This window comes from Ictalurus furcatus, chromosome 14, assembly GCF_023375685.1.
Source record: "Ictalurus furcatus strain D&B chromosome 14, Billie_1.0, whole genome shotgun sequence".
Classification (NCBI taxonomy): Eukaryota; Metazoa; Chordata; class Actinopteri; order Siluriformes; family Ictaluridae; genus Ictalurus; species Ictalurus furcatus.
In genome coordinates, this window is record NC_071268.1 from 3,963,218 (window position 1) to 3,981,974 (window position 18,757).

The 18,757-nt window shown below is 40.9% G+C and overlaps 2 protein-coding genes across 6 annotated transcripts in view; one reads left to right on the top strand and one right to left on the bottom strand.

Annotated features, from left to right (window-relative positions):
* Positions 1-3,446, top strand: part of ptn (pleiotrophin) — a 40,218-nt gene extending 36,772 nt beyond the window's left edge. For 2 of the 3 annotated variants that reach the window (XM_053641685.1, XM_053641684.1), the window contains exon 5: positions 2,419-3,446. In XM_053641685.1, the coding sequence (XP_053497660.1) occupies positions 2,419-2,474 (56 nt within the window). In that variant the 3' untranslated portion in view covers positions 2,475-3,446. The remainder of the gene's footprint in view (positions 1-2,418) is intronic. The other variant, XM_053641683.1, reaches the window with a different exon arrangement.
* Positions 3,447-10,506: 7,060 nt separating this feature from the next.
* The window catches only part of chrm2a (cholinergic receptor, muscarinic 2a), a 207,159-nt gene continuing 198,908 nt past the window's right edge, over positions 10,507-18,757 (bottom strand). For all 3 annotated transcript variants that reach the window (XM_053641682.1, XM_053641680.1, XM_053641681.1), the window contains one exon: positions 10,507-12,039. In XM_053641682.1, coding sequence (XP_053497657.1) covers positions 10,507-12,027 — 1,521 coding nt within the window. In that variant the 5' untranslated portion in view covers positions 12,028-12,039. The remainder of the gene's footprint in view (positions 12,040-18,757) is intronic.

An 18,757-nucleotide genomic window follows, 5' to 3' on the forward strand; every position in this document is an offset into this window, starting at 1 on the left:
TATAGTACGTACGTCCAGAAATCTTAAAAAACGACGTTCACTAGATGTTTGCTCCGAGCTAAAACGTTCCTGTCTGTCAGGTTTCCTAGTCAAACTGTTCAAATGTTTAGCGATTTCATGTACAGCGATGAGCTTTCTGCCGTCGTCGTGATTGCTGTCATGGGCTTCGTCTCAAATCAAGAACTCTGACCTTACTTTCTAAACTATTTAATGATCTAGAAAATCCAGAAGACTGGGACACAAACGGACCTTTCAGCAGGTTTGAAGGCCGCATGAGAGGTTTGAAATAAAATCTCTATCCTGTGTTTATATGTTTCTGTAAAGCTGCTTTGATACAATGTCCATGGTAAAAAGCGCTACACAATTGAATTAAAATTGAAGCACTGGACTGTGATAGGAAACCTGGTGAGTGTTAGTACTCGATAACCGTCTAGAGTAGTACATAAGTGTGCGATTTAAGACACAACACAAATTTGTTTAGTGGAGGTAGTCAGAATAACGAATTCATAATAGTTATTTTAGTCTTTCTAGTCAAATACATCCCTATATATGCACACACACACACAAACACACACACTGAACTTACCTGCCTCATTCCTGTCCCGTTCCTCATAAAGAATTCCATGCAGTCTCTTCCTCTCTAGTAGGGAAGGCCAGACGTCACCTTTCCTCTGGAGATCTTCCATGAAAGAAGGCACCGATGCAAGAGGTGCATGACTGAGCAACCCGAGGGCCGAATAATACTTGTAATAAGATGTACAGAGCTTAGCACAGCAAAGAGATATGCGAATGAAACATTATGAGAAGCAGCATTAGTCCCTAGATCTCCAGACCATCAGAACATCATTTGGCTCTTCTATTTAAAAAAAATAAAATGATAAATTGCAGTGAAGGCAACTGCTGCGAGCTATCAAGTCCATGATGGGTGTTTGAAGAGCCTGGCTGAGATGTGCGTGTGTGTGTGTGTGTATATACGTTCAGGGAGCTGTGCGGTTCTGATAATGAATGTATATATTAAAGCAGCATGAATCATACAGAAATGCTGAATTAAATGTCTCAGCAGCAGACACACGTCCCCCTGCTCCCCAGGAATGTAAATAAACTGAATACGCACACGACTGAAAACAGGTATACAACATGAGTGGTCTACACAGGGAAACCCTGTTAAATGAACACCTTACCTAAACCAAATTGTGTCCAGCTGGACTTACGTGAACTTTGGGGATGTTAATACCACACCATGGGTTTTATTTATTTATTTATTTATTTATGTTCTTGTTGTCGTTGTGGGGTTTTAATCTTTAAATGTCAAGCGTATGTTCTGTAGATTTGTTTGCAATCCACGAATATATTATCGAAAACATCCGGATTAATACTTAAACCATCCGAAAGCTGCGAATGCAACCAGCACTGGTAGAACAACCTGTGTTTGAGGACAACTAGGTTTGATGCTTATAGTCTTCACATGCGAAAGAATGGCCGCTTGATTTATTGTGCATTGTGCGAATCGTGAATTTTGTGGTATCGATGTACATGTGCGTTCCAAACGCAAAAAGATTTCTAATCGTAAGTAATAGTGTAAATCTAGGCCGAGTGTGGGGTTGATTACGTAATCAGAAACTAAAGGTAGTTATATTTCTTTCTTAAAGATGATCACAACTTCTGACCACTCTGTGATTAACAAGTTGCACCACATACAAATATTTAACGTTTATTAGCAAAAAAACTAAACAAACCTATATATATATTATGTATTAATATCATTACTAATTAACTAGCTAATTACACTAGTTATAGTATTAATTACTTACTATTAGTTATAGTACTTAAAATTACTGGGATTTGTGGTTATTCACAAAAAATGTCGTGTAACGTTCACAATTTCTACGATTTTTTATACACAAACTCAAATGTGTATAACTTACACAAATATATGTATTATACACAGCATATCCATTCATTTGTGGTGTAAAAAAAATAAATACTGACATGCTGTTAGCTTAAATGAAATCAGCTTAAATGAAATCAGCTTTTTGATCAGAGGCAAGTCGAAACCTGTAGTAGATTAGCTACAGGAAAAAAAAAGAAACAGAATAGGCGTTGATTAGATAAGTGACATTTTGGCATTGCATATCCGAGAAACTCAACGTGTCTGTTTTAATCGCTCCACACCTCAGCCGGTCTCTTTCGCTTCTATTATCATCACACGCAAGCAGACTGACCCTCGTCATCAGCGAAAGGACTCGAAGCCTGCGCTCTTTCTGCAGCCGTTGAGCCGAGGCATTGAAAGATTACGTTCGTTAAAGTGGAGCAGCGCTGGGGAAACCACGGCACGGCAGACCTGCCACATCAGACATGCCAGAGTCTCGTTTGTGTTTGTGTTGTCGGTGACTGATGCAGTGTCGTGTGTCTCTACAGGCTCGCTGAAGCCGAAACGTGGCGGGAAGAATAAAGAGCAAGCCCCGGTGGACTAGAGGTGAAAAAAAGAGAGAAGAAATAACAGTCACCCTTCCCCTACACTTCTCTACCCTGAGATGGAAGATACAGGGGCGGCTGTAGTCACGCATGCATGGAAGGACTTAAGAAGACGGAAAAGAGAAAATATTCCTCCCCACTTTCCCCTATAGACCTGTAGGTGATTTGTAGAGGTTTGAGTATAAATATACGTATATAATAGTGAATAAAACGTACTAAATCACGTACTCAGTTCATTCCCCTGGCAGGTCGTTTAGCTTTTTTTTTTTTTTTTCTTCAAGAAATAAATGCTTGAAATGAGCTAAATGATCTGCCAATACAAGACAGTTTCAAGCTTGAAATGCGTAAAAAAAATTATTTTTCAATATAGAAACAAGCTTAATAATCTTTATTTAAAAAAAAATAAAAGAGAACTATGTGAACTGGATTATATTCAGGATATTTGTTCTTGCTAAGATCATTTTTGCAGTGTTTATCCGTATACTTCCTCAACACAATCCCACGGAATGATGTTGTGAAACCTTAACAATAGCAATACACCAGATGCAGTATACGATTATTAAACCTATTTCTAGACTTTTTGTTTTTGACTCGTTTCAAGCTTTAAATTGTCTTATTCTGTTGGCAGACATGATCTTCCAATGGAACAAGACTATTTCAAGAACAAGACTTTAGTTAAACACACACAAAAAAAAAACCCAACAATGTATAGAAATAGGTTTAATGACCTTATATTTAGTTTATTGTAATCTTATAATAGGAATTCTAGATAAATCTATATTCAAGATATTTTCACTTGCTAAGCTATGAAAATGTGCAGCAAGCTTCCAGTGTGAAATCTATCTGTCTGTCTGTCTGTCTGTCTGTCTGTGGTGATATTACTGCTCCTTCTTACTCCGCGCCCCATGAAATAAAGTCATCTATAATCCACCGTTTCCGCTCTGATGTCAAATTTGTTGCATTGCCTAACAACACCAACAGCCACAACAGAATGACTCTCGAGTTGTGTACTGAATTGACTTTCATTTGCTTATATTGTTCGGTCCTACCAGTATAATGCATTTTTTTAAAAAAAAAAAAAGAAAGAAAGGAAAAAAAAAAGATTCATATCGCAATATATGCGTATCAAAACAAAATATGCAGACTCATATCTTTATTTGATTTGAATTGTTCTCCAAAAGAGTATAGCACAATGTACAGTGTACAATAAAATGTATTCCATGTTACAGCATTGTTTATAACGTCTAAACATCCAAATTGCAACGTCTGCTTCCTTAAAGAAATCGGCACAAATGCACAAACAAAGGAGGGACAGCGAGGAAAGGGAAGACTGAGGGGTTGAGAAGGAGACAATAGTGGAAATAATAAACAGGTATTTACACTGTGCCAAACTACACTGTATGCTCATTATATATATGTACAGTGGAAAGCTTTTAAAAACTGTCAACGAAGACTTTTCTACTGGATGAGAGTCACAACCCACAGTGAAGGAGAAGCACAATGAGGATCTACACACCTCAGCAAGAGAACATAAAGAGTTTAGTATGTACAGTACATCAGACACAGGAAGTGCATTTCAACATATCCTCCTACACTTATACTACTTCCTAATACTCTTTAGAGTAGACATACCGCTTTATTTATTTATTTATTTAGTATTTAACGTTTGGTTCATGCCTCCCCACTCCCTAAAGAAGGAAGAAGTCTGTGTGCTTATTTATTTACTTGTTGTTGTTTTTAAAATTTTTTTTTTTTTTTTTAAAGTGATTGGCTTTTCTTGCCGTTTCCTGTCTTGCGCACAGGCAAAGCTGGCACGACTTTGTAAAAAAAAAAAAAAAGAAAAGAAAAAAAAAAGCCTCATTTCAATATTTCAATCCAACCCCATGCAAAACAAACAAACAAACAAACAAAACGCATCAGTCAATACACACTCGCACCAGTTTAAGTGTTTCTGTTTGTTATGACTGTACATGAGAATTAGTTATAATCTTTACGATTTTCTGTCATCATCATCTCTCGTTCTGTCACCATCGTTAACACCTCGGCTTGTCTGTGGGGGTTTAGAGCATTCGGTATCTTGATTTAAAGTCCAATTATCCCTTGTTTCCACTGACAGATGCTCCAACACCAGAATCAATACTCCAGAGTCAGTTTGTCAGTCCGGCAATAAACACATGCTTTATATACAATACATCTATACAGTATACAGAATATCTGGACATATATAAAACCTCATACAAAAAGATATATGTATTTTTTTCAGATGTATTCAACGCGGTATGCGTCATGTGTTTGAGCATGCTCGTCTCATTTGTTTGCTTGTTTGCAGTGTCTCTTTGGCACCCATTTGTTTGTGTCTGTGAAACTGTGTGATAACTGTGTGAACCTCTCTGTGCTGATCGCTATCTGATTAATTCACATTCTCACTGTCCGACGCGTGCAAAAGCTCTTTTAGAAAGTTCTGATAGTGTTCATATACACTCTCTTGTCGCTATCTTCATAAAACTCCTTACACGCAGCAGCACACTCGCGCGGTCTCGCTTTCGCACGCACACTTCACACGCACGCGCTGCCAAAAAAACGAATCTCCTTTCTATTCGTGCGCAGAAAAGCGAGCTTCTCAGACCTCCAGAGATTAGCTGTGCGTACGTTTGTACAGTACACACGCCTCCTGTATATAGCATTCGGATACACATTACTATCGCGTGTACCAAAGTAATGCCGTAATTAAGCATTAATCTGAACGAGCGAATGCTGGGTTCAATAGGAGCCTGTGGATTTTACTCACTGAACCACAAACACACACACAAAAAAACCCTCAATCGTACATTCACCGGCATGGCGAAAACAGATTAGAACTCATAGTCGAAGAAGAATATCAGTGAGTTCTGTAAGGCACTTGATGTGGGTGGGTAGCGGTAACACCGCGTGCTAACCGCAAGATATATATCCACACAATCGTGCTGAAAAGAAATAAATAAACGTTTACCTTTACTGAAAGACGTCAATTAATTTCATACACACAGCCAGACCAATTATTTTCAATAATTCATATACATGCAAATGGAAATATCTACTGTATGTATATTTCCTGTTATAATATTACACTAAACCAGATACAAGATTATTAACATTTTCGTTATTTCTAGATGTTTTTGTTTTTATTTATTTTTTTTTTTACTAAATCCAACTTCGGCTTGTTCTTTCGGCAGATCTTTTCTGTATGCGTTTATTTCCAGAAAGAAGCAAAATGATCTCCCAGTAGAATCGGAACGCTTGGAAATGATCAATCATAATTGATGTTTGATTTATAAATAATGAAAATCAATAATAATTGCTATGATATGATTTTTTGCAATATACTGTGCCATTTTAAGGGGGCCAGGTTGCTTAGTGGTTATCACGTTTGCCTCGCAACTCCAGGGTTGTAGGTTCGATTCCCGCCCCGGCTCTGTGTGTGTGTGGCATTCGCATGTCCTCCCCGTACTTCGGGGGTTTCCTCCAGGTACCCCGCTCCCACCTCCAGTCAAAAGACGTGTGCTGTAGGCGAATTAGCATTTCCAAATTGTCCGTAGTGCGTGAACGGGTGTGTGAGAGTCTATCCGATATTGGGCTGGCACCCTGTCCAGGGTGTCCACCGTCTTGTGCCCCGAGTTCTCTGTGATAGGCTTCCTGTGACCCTGTGTAGGACATGTGGTACGGAAAATGGATGGATGGATGTTCTGATTTGAAAGGTGACTAATAAACTCTCTTCTCTAGTCTAGAGACACACACATACACACACACCTGTATGGGTTTATGCCAGTAACACAGCAGTATATCTGGGATAGTGTTCCTGCCAAGGTACCTGAGATTTCAGTTGCTTTTAAACAAGTGTCACACAGAGAAGCTGAATGATAGACTCTTTCATTCTTTCTTTGTTTCTTTCTTTCTCTGAGAGCAGACCAAAGCCTTATCAGCCGACCACAGCACACTCGAAGCAAAGCCATACCTGACAGGGGGTCTGCAGATCACTGCCAAATGCCAACCACCTGCTTGTGCACGTCTCATCACTCACACAATCACAAACAGCTGTCTACTGTCATACACCACTCCGCACTATCACACACTCCTCTCTGGTTCAGCTCAGGCAGAATGGTCATAATGAATATGATAGATGCCATTTAAGGATGTGTTCGCACGTCACGGGTCATGGTGCGAGAGATACAATGAGAGTTGGACAGAGAGCTCCTAGTGGAAAAATTCTTGCTCTGTTGAACACTCAGAGTAACACTCTTACTATCTGTGCTCTGTTGGAGTGGCTATCAGACCCATCCCTCAATCAGCGGCACAGAAAGAGTTGTGTGTGTGTGTGTCTGGGGGGTGAGACAGGTAATCATACAGACATGAAGTACTGGACTACTCCCTCAGCCAGCCTGCCTGTCTCACATACTCTAAATCTTCTGCTGTCTTTCTGTCTGAGTAGCGATGCCATATGTCTGGGACAGACAAGAACCATGGTGATAGTCGTTAACTTCGTAAGCACTACAGATTAAAGTGGTAAATCGGACATTTCAGAGACCGAGGCAGCAGCAGCTGCAATTCTCCCTCAAGCTAAATAAAATCGAAAGGTTATCACACTTACTTCCTAGTGAATTTTTTTATTAAGTATTAATAGAGAGGGGGCACGGAGGCTTAGTGGTTAGCACGTTTACGTCGCACCTCCGGGGTTGGGGGTTCGAGTCCCGCCTTCCTCCTTAATGTGCGAAGTTTGCATGTTGTCCCCATGCTTCAGGGGTTTCCTCCGGGTACTCCTGTTTCCTTCCCCAGTCCAGTGATATGCATTGTTGGCTGATCGGCATTTATAAATTGCCCGTGTTGTGTCATTGTACCCTGTGATGTATTGGTCCTGGGTGTCCCCTGCATTGTTCCCCGAGTTACCTGCGATTGGCTCCAGGTTCCCCTGTGACCCTGCGTAGAATAAGCGGTACAGAAAATGGATGTAATAGAGAGTTGAGCGCGGACAACATATAGTCATCTGGCGTACAATGTAGCAGCTTGATTTGAGCCGTTAGAGAAGTGCATTTGTTCAGCAGTATTTGAGATAATATCATTAACGAGGGTTGACCAGTTTCAGCACACTGTTCATCCCAATGACATCTCAAAAACCACATGAAAGACCTGAAACTAGCCTAAATATTTGGGCACTGGAAAATGTTTTCCATGGCAAAACAATGATTATTTACGCCGTAATCCCTCTCGCAATCTTTGCTTTATATCTTTCAATAGAAATGATTCTGTAAATCTGATCATCTGGTATTAAACAAGCTCTTGGTGGATGCAAAGAATGTTTAAACTAGAGATCTGGCAACCCAGTCAATAACCCCTCCGCTGCTCGCCCTCCACTGAAAATGTTCATGGAGCGAGTGTGGGGCAGGGAAAATCCTGCCCCTATGGACCTCTATTAGCCATTGCTGCAGTTCCCATTTGTGACCACTAGGTGCAATAATAACTCTATGGACGCTATGAGGCAATGAGAAGTTTTCTTATTCTATTAGCAGATCATTTTGCTTTTTTCCCCCAAGAGATACATGTTGCACATCTGGAAAGGCACCATCAATGCTGAAAGGAAAGGTATATATACAGGTTTTAGAGCAACATCTGCTTCCATCCAGATTCCATCCTATTTTTACTTCTGAGAGACTCCGCCTCTCTAAGCTACTCTTTTTTATACCCAGTCGTGTCACTGACCTGTAGCCACTAAACGTAATTAGTTGCAAAATGTTCCTCCAGCTGTTTCCTTTTAGTAACACTTATACTTTTCCAGCCTTTTGTTGTCCCCGTCCGAACTTTTCTTAGACGTGTTGCGGATATCGAATTCGAAACGACCCTTATTTTTTGTGATTTGCGGACGAAGAGATTATAAAAACGGCGTGTAAGTGGAGCAGGCGGCCCCGGGCCTGCCGAATCTCACACGGCGTTCAGCTTCGTCAGATAATCTGATACGTACTGTATTACCACGAGATTGTGCTGTTACTTCAGTCCACAGTGCTCTGTCTCACACTGCCTATAGCAAGGACCTGCTCCTGCTTCAAACACTGCAGCTCAAATCCTTAACTCTAACAACACCGTCCGTCCGAAACCTTTATTCTATTCTAGACTCACTGTAAAGATTCACTCTACTCCACAGCCCTCTGGCAAAACATTGCTCTCGCGCATTAACATTCAATGCACGCTCCCCCAACACCAGTCTTTTAAAACCTTCGCATTAACCAACATCCTGCCTTAACGTTAATAGATTCACACATACTATACGATTATGGTATATATCTGTAGATGTTTTACTAAAACTGGCAGATAATTTTGCTAATTATAAGCATGTATTATTATTATTAGGATTGTAATTTTTTTTTTTTTTTTTTTTAGAAATGAGTAAAACATGTTTAGAAATATGTTTATATATAAGTTTGTGATGCTACATGATGAAATGTGCAAAATATATAGCCCTTTTAATTCACAAGACCAAGGCCTGTGATTTAGAATAACCCCACACTGACGCACACACACACACACACACACACACACACACACACCTCGTGGATTGAAAGCCTCAGTGTTAAACACAATGCCACAGAGAAGCAGGCTCTGAGGAAGCTCTATCACTACTTATGCATTACGCATACACTACCCAATGCTTAGTCGTCTCTCACAATCAACTCCGAGTCTCTACACATGCTGTTCCACTGAGAGAAAAACACAGGATGTCTTCCAGAACAGTCCTGCGGGCTCGTCGGTATGCCGTAACCACCTGCAGACTGCATGAATGAGCGCCTTGCTGCAGGCATGAGCATGCATTAGCATCTCTGCATATTTCATGAGAAAAGCAATGAAGAGGTTTTTTTCTTTTTTTTGTGATGGGATTTAAATCACTAAAGATTGCTTATCGTGATTGTGCATGACAGACAGTTCATTGTCACTAACCATTTTGTCGGATTGTTTCGTTGGATATCGCAACAAAGCAACGGGTTATTAAATAAAAAAAAAAAGCTGCTCCGCAGGAACAGCTCTGTATAGAAGAGTCTCTTCACCCTGCTCATCAGTCATCGTTTCAAAAGCCTTTAATTTGCATCTCTGGAGGCCTGAGCACTTCACGCTGCCCCACGCTCCCACTCTTACACACGGATACGGCAGAGTGGTTTTCCAGTAACCCATTCAGCTTTAGGCTAGGACAGCCTAACCACACACACACACACACACACACACACACACACACACACACACACACACACACACAGAAACCAATAGTCAGTCATGCATCATTTCTGCAAAACTCTATCTACCACACACACACACACACACACACACACACACGCACACAATGCCAAACACTATACAAGGCTATATACAAGTATTTACACATATTATTTTACATTGAAGTCTAAACACTAGGTTTGAGTGTTCAGTCAGCCCTATTGTCCCTTTAATAATTATAGTCGAAGAGCGCAGGTTCAGGATCACACTGAGCCCTCTCGAATGAAATCTGTTTTCAGCTACTCTACTCTATGTAGATAACAACACATCAAACGTGGAGTTTCTGCTCCCGTGCTCTGCCACACTAATGTACTGTATATTTATTTTACATGTAACATATTGGTTTATACATTTCTATTTAAAAACAAACAAACATATATATATATATATATATATATATATATATATATATATATATATATATATATATATATATATATATATATATTCTATATTTTTTCATGTCAGTGTTGTGTTGAATTCTATTTTGTATCTTGAAACCTGTTCTGGTCTGTATGTAAAGCCTAAAGAACTATTGACCTATGTGCTGTTGTGTTGCTGGGTGTGTGTAAAGTGCTACAACAGGGTGTCAATAACAGAAGAACTGCACTATACAAAAAAAAAAAAAATACCACAAGAAACAAAGCCCCACCCAGCCGTCATTCAAAACCTTTTCCCACACTTAAGACAGACAGACAAAAACATAAACATACATGCACACGTGCATACTTATATTGTAGCTCATCTGGTCGAGCGTATGTTTTTGTACTGACAAAGCAGAAGCTGCTTGAAGGTCTTTTTGAACGTGGCGTTGCACAGAGCGTAGCACGCAGGGTTGATGGTGCTGTTGATGTAGCAGAGCCAGTAGCCAATGGTCCACACTGTGTTAGGGATGCAGCTGGAGCAGAACGTATTGATGAGAACCATCACGTTATAGGGTGTCCACGTGGCTACAAATGCCACCAAGATAGCCATGATGGTGCGTGTCACCTTCTTCTCCCTGGAAGGAGCGGCTTTCTTCTTTTTGGGAGGCTGCTTAGTCATCTTCGCAATCTTGCGGGCCACGTGATCCTGCTTCTCAGCTGCTGGTACGATCTCCACTGTGGTGTTGGAGGGAGTATAACAGTCTCCCTTGGGTGACTTGGTGACAATTTTAATGCAGGTGAGTTTAGAGGCACCGGTCTTGGCATGGTGCTGTGCAGGCGTCTGAGTGTTGTTGGCTTCTGGCTTCTGATGCGCTGTGGCCCCACTGCCTGAAGTGGAATCATTGGAGCTCTCTTTCTCTTCAACCGGGACACAGTTGTCCCTGCTAGCTTCCTCCCCTTCTCTCTCCCCACTGGCTGTGGATGGCCCTTTGCCATTCTGCAACTTGGTGTCATGCTGGTCGGTCACTTCATCTGTGGCCTGGGTTTGATTCCTATCAGGGTCCTCGGCCATCACGTTGTTGTTGTCCACCTTGTTGGCTGCGTTGCTGCGGGTCTGACTGGGAGATAGAGTTCTGGTGTTGGTGCCTGAAGGCTTGCGGTTGTCCTTTTTCACGCGACTCTTGCTGGCTCGAGAGACTTGCCAATATAGCACCATCATGATGATGACAGGCAAGTAGAATGCGGCAATGGCGGTGCCGAACGTAACAGCCGCATTGGAAAAGAACTGGATATAACACTCCCTCTCTGGCACAGTGCGGCCACCAACAATAAACTGCCAAAAGAGGATAGCAGGAGCCCAGAGGATGAAGGACAGCACCCAGGCAGCTGCAATCATCATCCCCGCCATCTTAGTGGTCCTCTTTACAGGATAACTCAGCGGCTTTGTGACGCAGAAATAGCGGTCAAAACTGATAATGAGTAAGTTCATGACCGATGCATTACTGACCACATAGTCCAGCGCCAACCACAGGTCACACACTACAGGGCCAAGTGGCCAGGCACCAATGACAATATAAATAGTATAGAGATTCATGGAGCAAAGCCCGATGATGAAGTCGGCGCATGCTAAGCTGAACAGGAAGTAGTTGTTGACAGTCTGTAGGCTTCTGTTGACCTTTATAGAGAGCATTACCAGTATGTTCCCCACCACAGTTACCAGGCTAAGTGAGCCTGCCACTAGCACAATGAACACCACCTCCACTGTTTTATACGAGCCCGTCTCCACTTCTGGCTCCGTTTCATTTCCCTCTGAGGAATTCCCCAACGTGAAGTCCATTCCATCCATCTGTTCCTGCCTCAGGAAAAGCTCCCTTACTGCGCGAGGAGCACTGCTCATAAGCCTTCACACCTACACATAAAAGACGGAGAAGAGAAAATAGAAAACGTCAGTACTTTTACATACAGAGGATTCAGAGTGAACATCTCGTGCAACAACTGAAAGCGTCTTCCAAAACAAAGACGAGGATCAAAATGGGAGTTTGAAAGGATCGGTTTGTTTGTTGATGTCAAATGGGTTTTTTTTTTTTTTTCTCCTCCCAACCCGTTCTCGTCCGAACAAAAGTTGGAAAGGTTCTGGGTAAGTATGGAGGCAACCAATGTGTAAGCAACAGAGAGTAAAGCAGTGAATTTGCATATAACTTTGGCTACTACACAGAGCTCGTTGCTGGCAGGACTGCAGTCCATATGGACCTGTTAGTGTGGCTGGTGGCAACAGTAATGCAACGATTAGATTCCTATCTTATTGGCACACTTTTTCCTGAGTCTCATCAAGAAGATTTCTTTTTAATGCGGTTAAATTCGCTGGTGGTATTAGGGCTATTCAAAGGCTTGTGGCTAAGACTAAAATGAGGTTGAATATTGATATGGTTCCATTTTCCTCTACCTCAGCTACCGCTAGTAATGTGAAATATTTATAATTAGGTTTTTATTCATATTAGAATCTTTCAGATTTTTACACATTTCAAGCATTATTTAACACCTTACAGGCACAGACCTCTAAAAGGGATCTGACAGGCTTTATTGTCGATATGAAATGTCGATATGATCTCGAAGCCTATTCAAATAGACTTGGCCTGTGGTTCACCTGCTGACGGCAACACATACAAAGCAACATGTTGCCTTTTGTGTATAAATGTACCTATGTCTACAAACAATTTTCCATTCTAAATAATTTGACTTTATTTCATTTAATCTGTGATAAACACGTTCGAAAATATTCTTAACTATAGAGATTATTGCTTGTCACACTGTATGATCTGATCCCTATATAATCTTGGCCGATTCCTGTGAAAACATGTAGTCCGTGTTCAGGAAATGTTGTCGATTAAACAGAAACGTTCTTCAAACTGAGCTTCAGGCTAATGAGGATATTCTTTCCTGTCCATCATCCCATGCCATCCTCATGTTGGTGGCCTTTAGATGAGTATCGTACCAGTGGTCACATTCTTTTTGAATACTTTTTAATAAAAAAAAATAAAAAAAACCTGACAGGATTTTGTTGTTGGCTGTCTTTAATTACAATGTCAATCAAAGAGCAGACACCTCAAGTCACAACTAAAGAATTATTTTACAACCTGTGCCTTTTTTGTCTGTGATAGCAAAATCAGGCCAAAATCATAGAGTGTGAAGGCAGCTTTTAGTCATACAGAACCATAAAAACAAAACAAAACTAAGCACCTAAAACATCACTTTGAACTAATGCATGGATGTTAATTATTTTACATTTATTATATTTACATTTATTCATTGAGCAGATCCTTGGGTTAGGGGTTATAACCAACAAACTAACAACAATCATCATGGTCCTTACACTATGATTATTACACATTTTATTCATTTCCTGTGAGAAAACTGCAAAGTTGCAGCCATATTCCTGCTGGCACCCTGGACATGTTGTTAATTTGCATCCGTGTGCATTGAAAACCGTGACCGCAGTTTAAGCTCAGCGTCCCATACGAGACCACGCGAGTTAGTTATCGATGGAAAATGTATAAAAACCTTCCGAATTCAGAATTCAACAGCAACTCAGTCTTTTCAGCGCTCAGCGTTCACCTATTAATGACTTTTGGCCCAGTAGGAAAATGTTCCTCAAGCGTACCAGTATATGATACAGCTCCTAAACAAACATTCTTTACAGTATAAGACTGTTTTTTAAAGATAATAAGACTTAAAAGTATATATTTTGATGTTGAATAATGAAGATAGTACTCCACAGACATAGAATAATTGTAATTTATTCTACTTGGGCCTTCCTCAGTCATCCCTTGCTCGTCTCCAGAAGGTTCAGAAGGTTCAGAAGGCTGTTGACCAGGGCAAAGAAATATGATCGTGTCACCCCACGATTTTAGCATGGCTCCATCGGCTCCCGGTCCATTTTAGGATCCAGTTTAAGATTCTGTTGTTTCTCTTTTAAACTCTTAATGACCAAGCTTCATCTTAACTCAAAGATCTTCTTACATCACATTCATCTAGAAGATTTTTAAGATCTTCTGATGGGTTTCTTTCGTATGTCCCTCGATCCCGTTTAAAAACTACGGAGGAGAAAGCTTTTTCAGTCGCCGCCCCTCGTTTATGGAATCAATTGCCACTGGACATCCGCCTTACACCCTCAATTATCATTTTTAAAAAGAGACTGAAAGCGAATCTCTTCTCCCAGGCATTTTTAATCACATTTTTACTCTTGTCTATTGTCTCTCTATTTGGTTTTATTCTGTTTTCTATTGGACATTTCTTACTCTGTTCAGCCCTTTGGTCAGCTTTTCTGTGTTTAAATGTGCTATATAAATAAAATGTACTTACTTACTATATAATGTACTATAAAGTAGCTTTTTGTACCTGTACCTGAAATTGTATATCTATCTATCTATCTATCTTCAAACATAGCTGGAAAGCAACGAGCGCTACTGTAGCTTTAATTGGCTTTTAGAGTAGCTTCCTATGTATAAAATATACATATACAATACTCTTCAGGGCTTCACCCTAGTGGCAAGCTTATATCTGAGACTATATAAGCACAGATACAGTACATTAGGAAGTCTGATATATTTGTGTGAGATCATTACCTTCAGAGTTACACGTTTGATGGATTCTGATGTCTAGGATGGTTTAGACTGCCAAGGAGTGCGAGTGTATAGACCCCCGAGTGAGACACGTCACTGCGATTTTGGCCGCGACTCCTGACTGGAGAGACATAGCGGGAGTATATCGTGATTTTTAAGAGCAAGCCAGAATTTTTTTTTTTCTGCTAAAATGTTGAAAAGGGTTCCTAAACATGTTCGTTTTTTAACCGCAGACCATCCGACACCCAAAAGAATACGGTTGCGGTTACAGGCGGTTAGGGAGGGCTGCGCCGTACCTCACCTAAAATCAGCATTATGAGACTAGCTAGGCCGTGCTCTTACTGGGGAGTAGCCTACTGTATAATGGACACGTTTAGCTAGCGAATTTTATTCAGATTACAAATGAGGTTATGGTAATATTTATGGTATATATTATATGCCATAGTGGAGTGTTTTCGACAGTCTCTGACTAGGAATTCAAAGTTCAGAAATAGCCAAGTGTGTAGTGCAGTTACCGTGTGCATACTCTCATTTCTCCCATTAAAACTTATTATCTGCGGCCCCCCTTCATACTCTGAATAGCTATAGAGAATTCACTTATCTCCAGTGCCAGAAATCCTGAATCACAGCATTACGTATACAGTCGTGCAAAACTAATTCCAAAACGCACCGAGGTCCAGCAATTCGTGCATTAAAAAGGATAATAGCGCAATGATTCTGACTTCAGGCTGGCAGGAGGAGGGGTGGATTTAATATCTGTGCCTGCAGTGAGGACTGAATACGAAGCAGACGCATTCAAATACCTGGAGTGTACACTAGTCATGCACACACAGTAACGCTTCTAGCCTAGCCTGGATTCAAACGCACTTTTACACACACTCACCTGGCCGTTTAAAGCACGAGTACTTCCGCTCTGTTCTGCAGGTCCATAAGTAGACCGACCCATCGTGGGTCTGAGATGAACCTTCTTCCTTCCTCTCGTCTCATTTGTTCCCTTCATGTCATTGCATAGAATTCTCTCAGGGGCAGTAGGAGTTATTTAGTGCCTTTGCAGCTGCCGGACATGGAGCTGTGTTCCCATAGCACATTTCAGTGGGTAGCTTAACATCCATATAATAAGCTAATACGTCCCTTAGGAACAGACCAAGTTCCTGAACACTATTATAAACGCAATCTCTTTCTCAAGCGCTCCTTCTGACTCTTTCCTTCTCTAATGATGATGTGTTCAAAGAAAAAAAAAAAAGGAGGAATATTCTGTATTTAAGTCTAACTTGCAACGATTCACCTGAAGTAATTTAGAAGTAATGGAGGGCTAAACGATGGCTAATTTTGCATGTAAACAAATCTAAGAGTCAGAATTATTATTCATGATTACTATCATCATTTTTAATCATATACTTATAGCTAAATAGATTGCTTATGTGCATAGGTAAAGACATTTGGTTACCAGTGTGTTCCTTATTATGATATGACTCTCTAAGGTAAATCTCGAAGCGTTTGAATAAATGTCGTCACAACCGTTTTAATGAGACTTGTGGCTGCTAAATTAAATTGTGAATTGTGACTGCTAAGTCGAATTGAATTGCGACTGCCGCAGCTGCGAATTACGGGTGGGACCAATTCACGATTTGGCAGATGTCATCTCGTGTTTTCAGACTAGAGGAGCTACTGAGGTTTATATATAAAAAGTATTTGATTTATTTATTTATTTTTTTAACAAGTGTGTGTGTTTGTGCGTGTGTGGAGTTCCCACAGGTTCTCCCTGTGTCCTACGTGAGGTTCCTCGAGGCTTCCTTCCGTGTTATTTGAGCTGAGCAGTGCTCTGAGCTACACAAATGCAGACCTGTGATACGAAATAAAACCGATCAAAGAAAGAGCGTGCTATCACGTAAAGATTTTACATATGAGTCCAATTGGAAACTTTTGAAACATTTGAATATATACAGTATATTTAACATTCTGCATCCCTCTCTTTCTCTCTATCTCCCCCGAAGGCTTGTGTGGTGCAAGATGATATCGCAAGCAGATGTGGTTTATGGATTTACCATGCAGGCACCCAGCTGTGCACTCTGTTTGCTGTCGGTGTGTGATTGTGTGTCGCGGTTTGCACAAGCCCTAGGCAGAGTAGGCATAACACAACATTAGTTACAGAGGCCACTCTCGTGCTTACGAACTCACCCCAGGCCCACGTTCTAGCTGAAAACACATACATGTAAGCATTTGGAGGAAAATGACCCTCACACACATTTGTTTCATAGAACTTCTGCAGCCTTGTACTGTAAATGTATTCTTCTTTGTCAGTGTTAATGAGTTTCTCCGATTCCTTGTGTAAATTGTATCTCCAGTTGATGGTGAATGACTGGATGGATGACTTAGAGCTGAGAGGCCAGTTTTGTTGGCCTTTTGGACTTTAACTGTTCCTCGAGATGGCTCACTAGAGCTGAAAATTGCATCTGCCCTCAGGGATGCGCCAATGACTGAACTTCCCCGAGCTCCACTATTTCTTTCTCTATCATTCTTTTTTATTCTCTGCACGAGCAAAGAAATTCCGCCACATAGTTATTATTTATCTCCTGGAGAACATGTGTGACAGTGTGACAGTCTCACGTTGGCTGAGATTTTATGTAAAACTTTCATGATTGACGTTTTTCACTCTTCTGTCCTCTGATTTTTATATTAAACATGTCAAATACCCAGATAACTAGGATAACAAATTTTTTAAAAACCCCTATATTTAATACGTTAAAAAAAAATAATTTGTTCCAATACTGACTCGAAACTCTTGCTTGAGAAATTCACGAATTCCATTGTCACTCAAACTCAACACTCCTGCAACACCGTGTATTTAAAGACCACTTTTCACACCTGCATGCTGTTTTCAAAACTATTCGATGTAAGTTCAAAACCCAAACAAAATGGTGTTTTCGAATTACGATCAAAATCGAATACAAAAAGAATCTAAAATCAATCAATCAATCAATAAATAATCAGAGCGGATTCCCAATTTAGCCGAAGATCAACTCATCTGTACAGAAGGAGACATGTTTGGACCCATGAGCTCCATGGTGATACAGCGAGAAGGTTGCTGCGCAGCTCCAGTGTCCCTGGTTTGATCCTGATCTCAGTTAACTGTATGTTTCAAAAGTTCTTCTCTTGTCCGTCTGAGTTTCCGCTGGGGTTTTCAGGTTTCTTTAAACCTTTGAAAAATTTCTCACTAGGTGGATTGGCGACTTTAATTTGCCCCCAGGTGTAAATGAGTGTATTTGTGTGTGTGTGTGTGTGTGTGGTGCTCCACAATCGATTGGGTGTACTCAGGGTGTATTACCGCTCGGCGTTCACGGGATTATTCTCCGGATCCACCGTGACCCTGACCAGGATAAAGCCCTTACTGAAGATAATTGAATGAATGCACATGGACCTAAACCGGAACAGAGAAGCATTGCACTGAAAAGCAATTCTGTAAATATAGCTGATTTAAATACAGTACATTTCCACATGAATACAATAATTCACGTGAAAGTAAATAAACCGAAAGGCAAAATTGTGTCGGTAAACAGACCTTTATGAAGAGCTTTGAAACGGTGGAACATAAGCAGCAAAATGATCGAAAATCCTAAACAATACACTGGCATTCTTATTTAGTTGGTCACAAGCTGGATAGTCCCCCTGTCCTGCAACAAATGGTGGGGTATGTTGCAGGTGGAGGAGTGGAATGACCTATAGGGGTAATGACAAACAAGGCACAGCTGAGGCATGTATTTGATCTCTCTCTCTCTCTCTCTCTCTTTCTCTCTCGCTGTCTCGCTCTCTCAGACATCTCTCGCTCTCTAAGCAGTAATGTAAGAATGTGGCTTTAGGCAGCGTAAAGCAGGACAGCTGCAACATTATCCATCCATCCATGTTCTACCGCTTACTCCTTCTTCAGGGTCACGGGGAACCTGGAGCCTATCCCAGGAAGCATCGGGCACAAGGCGGGGTACACCCTGGACAGGGTGCCAGTCCATCGCA